Source organism: Electrophorus electricus, chromosome 10, assembly GCF_041902795.1.
Source record: "Electrophorus electricus isolate QZ-2024a chromosome 10, ASM4190279v1, whole genome shotgun sequence".
NCBI lineage: Eukaryota > Metazoa > Chordata > Actinopteri > Gymnotiformes > Gymnotidae > Electrophorus > Electrophorus electricus.
In genome coordinates this window covers 27641976-27645776 of record NC_137506.1, presented here as the reverse complement: position 1 = coordinate 27645776, position 3801 = coordinate 27641976, and the positions used below count along the sequence as shown (strand labels likewise).

General features: G+C 36.9%; 1 protein-coding gene across 1 annotated transcript in view; it reads left to right on the top strand.

Annotated features, from left to right (window-relative positions):
• eef1akmt2 (EEF1A lysine methyltransferase 2) overlaps window positions 1-3201 on the top strand; it is a 10125-nt gene extending 6924 nt beyond the window's left edge. The window contains exons 5-6 of the mRNA XM_081722245.1: window positions 59-275; window positions 679-3201. Of these exons, the coding sequence (XP_081578371.1) occupies window positions 59-275; window positions 679-776 (315 nt within the window). The 3' untranslated portion in view covers window positions 777-3201. The remainder of the gene's footprint in view (window positions 1-58; window positions 276-678) is intronic.
• The last annotated feature ends 600 nt before the right edge of the window (window positions 3202-3801 follow it).

The following is a 3801-nucleotide window of genomic DNA, read 5'->3' as shown; positions in this document are numbered from 1 at the left end:
CAGTTTTCTCATGTCAGAAAAACTGAGTGTGTCTGCACTGTGTTATGTGTAATTACAGGAGCAGGATTTTCTGTCACTTTCCCCAGAGTTGAAAGGGTTTGACATGTGTATAGACAAGGGCACCTTCGATGCCATTAGCTTGAGCCCCGAAGGGCAGGAAATGTCAAAACAGCGGTATGTGACTTCACTAAGAGCTGCTCTGAAGCCACATGGCCACTTTGTCATCACCTCCTGCAACTGGACAAAAGAGCAGCTACTGAAGATCTTCAGCCCAGGTACAGTAGCTCAAATGCACTTAATAGGAATGGATGTAAAAATAAATGAATGAAAAAGTAGCTAGAGTATCCACCACTTGGGTGTTGAGGTTCAGTGTAGTGCAGTGAAGAGGAGAGTCTTGTGAGGATTAGAAACACGTACCTAGCATCATTGACCTTGAGCCAGACTTGCTCACTGAGTTTTGTGTGGCTCACCTCTTTTTTTTTTTTTAAGATTGGGACATATAAGATATTACACACTGGTGCCTGTGTGAATTTTGAAGGTCAATAGCAAATGATTAATCAAATCTGGAATCTTCTAAGTGAAAAAACTTTATTAAATGCCTCTGTGTTGGACATCTTATTGATCTACGTTTAATTTTAGTTATTGCTATGTGCAGATATATGTGTATCTGTCTTGTAGGCTTTGACTTGGTGCAAGAGTTGCCCACTCCTCGTTTCCAGTTTGCTGGGGTGACTGGTAATAGCGTCACATCTTTGGTCCTCAGAAAGCACAGCTGACAGCCGTGATTATGACCAAACCTCAGATAGCCCGGAGGCAGATATGGAACTCATTCAATTGTAAATGTCCACTGTTGTTTTTGTACATTTAATATAAAAATAAAAAAGAAACTTCAATATAAATGCTACATTCACAATGGATTTTTAAAAAGTTTTGTTTTAGTCATAGTGACTCACCAGTAGATAAATGTTCAGAGCATCAATTCTGAATCATGATGCTTTCCTGATGTGAGAGGCGTACTAATCAAGTGTGCTGTACTGACATTCTTTGTCTTCATAATTATGGCTGGTGCTACACAACTAAAAGTCAGCCTAATGGTATTAGCAGTGGAAATGCCAGTAGACATGAATTCACTGTCCTCTTACTTGCCAACTGCCTTTATCCTAGTAGTACATGAGCAATACCACATGAGGGCAGTATGGATCAATTCAAAGAGGTAAGCACCATCCAAATACTGGAAATGAGGTGTTTCTAGTCATTTTTCATTTTACCTGGCATACTACTGATGTTTTATGCAGAGGTGTTAAATCAGCAATGCACAAAGTATAATAGAATAAAGTCAAGTTCTGAAAGGTCCCCAGTCATTAAAGTTAAAAAAAACCCCTCATTCTTCCTAGAATAGGAGAGTTTCTCTAACTGGATCACTGAATCATCAGAGGGGCCTTTACTGATTTAATTAGGCATGCATTAATGAGTCTCGGGAAAATGCATTAATGACCACAACTAATCACAGGTCCTGAATGACACTTCACCATAGTATAGGAAATGGCAGTGTTGTGTTTATAAGAAACTTTAAACCTTTTAACACCTTAAAGTCAGAGAATATCATTATCTCAGCTCCACTTACCAAGAGTGTAGAAGGGAAATTCACTCTGTTCCTCTCCGATTAGAAACTGAAAGATTTATGCAGGTCATAGCATAAACATTTCTTTCTGGCATGTGCCCAGCCTTAAAAACATTTAAAGCATCACACACTGATTGGCTTTTACAGAATGTTGAAAGTTGTTAAAACATAAAAAAAATTACCTGAACCAATTGAGAATAGGAATTTGACCACTTGGGGGGGAAACAATCTTAAAATATCTGAGAGTCATGATGTTGAGCTGTAATATAATCATTCCTTTTTAGATATTGAATCATTGATATCGTTGAATCTTTAACTGTTCAGTAGTTGTTATTTTAAAAAACTTCATCAGGCTATGTCATGGCTGTGTTCTAGATTTCATGCTCTCTCATGTGGTTAACTGATTATAGGAATCTACTAACATGACTACATTTTAATTTAAGCATTTTAGACTAGTTTATTCTGAAAGGCTCAACATGATAGTGGGTTGGTTTGTATGAACTAACCGGTTTCTCTTAGAAATTGTTTAGCATGCATATCACAACATTTCAAGGCCACTGTGATGTCAAAAGTCTTGCCTAGTCCTTGTTCCTTTGTTATATACATATACTGTATTCACCACCCACTTTATTAGAAATACACATGTATTAGAAATATATATTAGAAACAATGCCCATCTATTGCAATACATTTATTAGCCACTCTCCAGCTCTTCATCATTAGGCAGTTTCTCAGCACAGGAATGGTGCTGACTGGATTTCCTTTCATATCAGATGACAATGCAACAGTTAAATGGACATGTGACGCCACTATCATTCATAGACTCATACCTGCATTACACTCACTGTCATCCCACTCTGTATAGTGTCACTGCTGTGTTGAGAATAACCACCCAGATAACATCTGAACAGCAGATCTTGTGGTCCAAACTGACAAGCAATGAATGGCCACTGTCTAATTTGTACATTACTTTTATGTTTATAGTGGTTTTCATAATAAACATTGTTACTAAATGGCTTCACACAAAACAAGTAGAATACACTAAAAAGCTAGTAGAATGTAACTGGCAAATAAAAAATCTTGGATGGCAAGAGGCTGAAACCTGAAACCTCTAAAGGGGAAATAATCCTCCTCTGTGTGGCGCTGGGTAATGTAACCAGATTCACAAATGAAATATACAAATTTAGGATTAAAATAGAGACAGCAGGATCACAGAGAGGGAAGATTCATGAGAGAAGGCTGATGAACAAAACTCACTCTCAAAATCAGTCTCAAACTCAAGATAAGAACTTATGGGGGCTGGTAATTCCTGAGGCTGATTAGGGGTCACGAGGGTCAGGAGTTCATGATGAATATGATGGCAGACTCTTTATTAAAATCTTTGGAGAATCCATTTGAGGTTATAGGCGTCTAGACGTGTCTAGGTGAGATTGTTAATTGCAGATTTTTTTATTTTATTTTATTTTATTTTTTTGTGTGTTTGTGTGATACATGCAAATAACTACAAACATTAAAATTGGGACTATTAATAACTGAAATGTATTTATTTCCTCTTAACTGGAATAAAATGATTTTTTAAATGCTTGTTTAACCTGGCTCCACATTTATTAGCTAACATTTTCTAACATAGCTTTTAAAGTCTTATTAAGTAATAAGTGCCTTAGTTTCCTTGTGAATAAACACTTGACTACACCAAAAAAAAAGTACAGTTAAAGGGCTTAGGGATTTTATGAGGGCCCCTATCTTGTATGGTTTCCTCCATGTCAACGTTATACTGTACTGTTAAATATTTACCTGCTCTGGCCTGAAAAAGATCATTGTAGTACTACAGACCCAGATATCACCGTTCTTTAGATTTAAAATTAACAGTACTGTTCATTTTTCCAAAATGAACATTTGTAAAAGTATAAAACCCAAGTGTCACTACATCCTACAAAATCTAGCACTTTGAAAAACTTCAATGTCTATAGTGTAGATCCCTCTGCATAGATCTGCATAGGTGTAAACCTCTGAGAACTCTATCTACTATGAGTGGGCTTAAGAGGAATGGCATCTTTCTTAATGTTTTTCTGTTTCAAAGTGCTGACAACTAGAACAAAGTAAGACTATATCACCCACTGCCTGTCACCATTCCCATCTTTCTCCATGACATTTTTTAAGACGTGGCCTGACAACTCCAC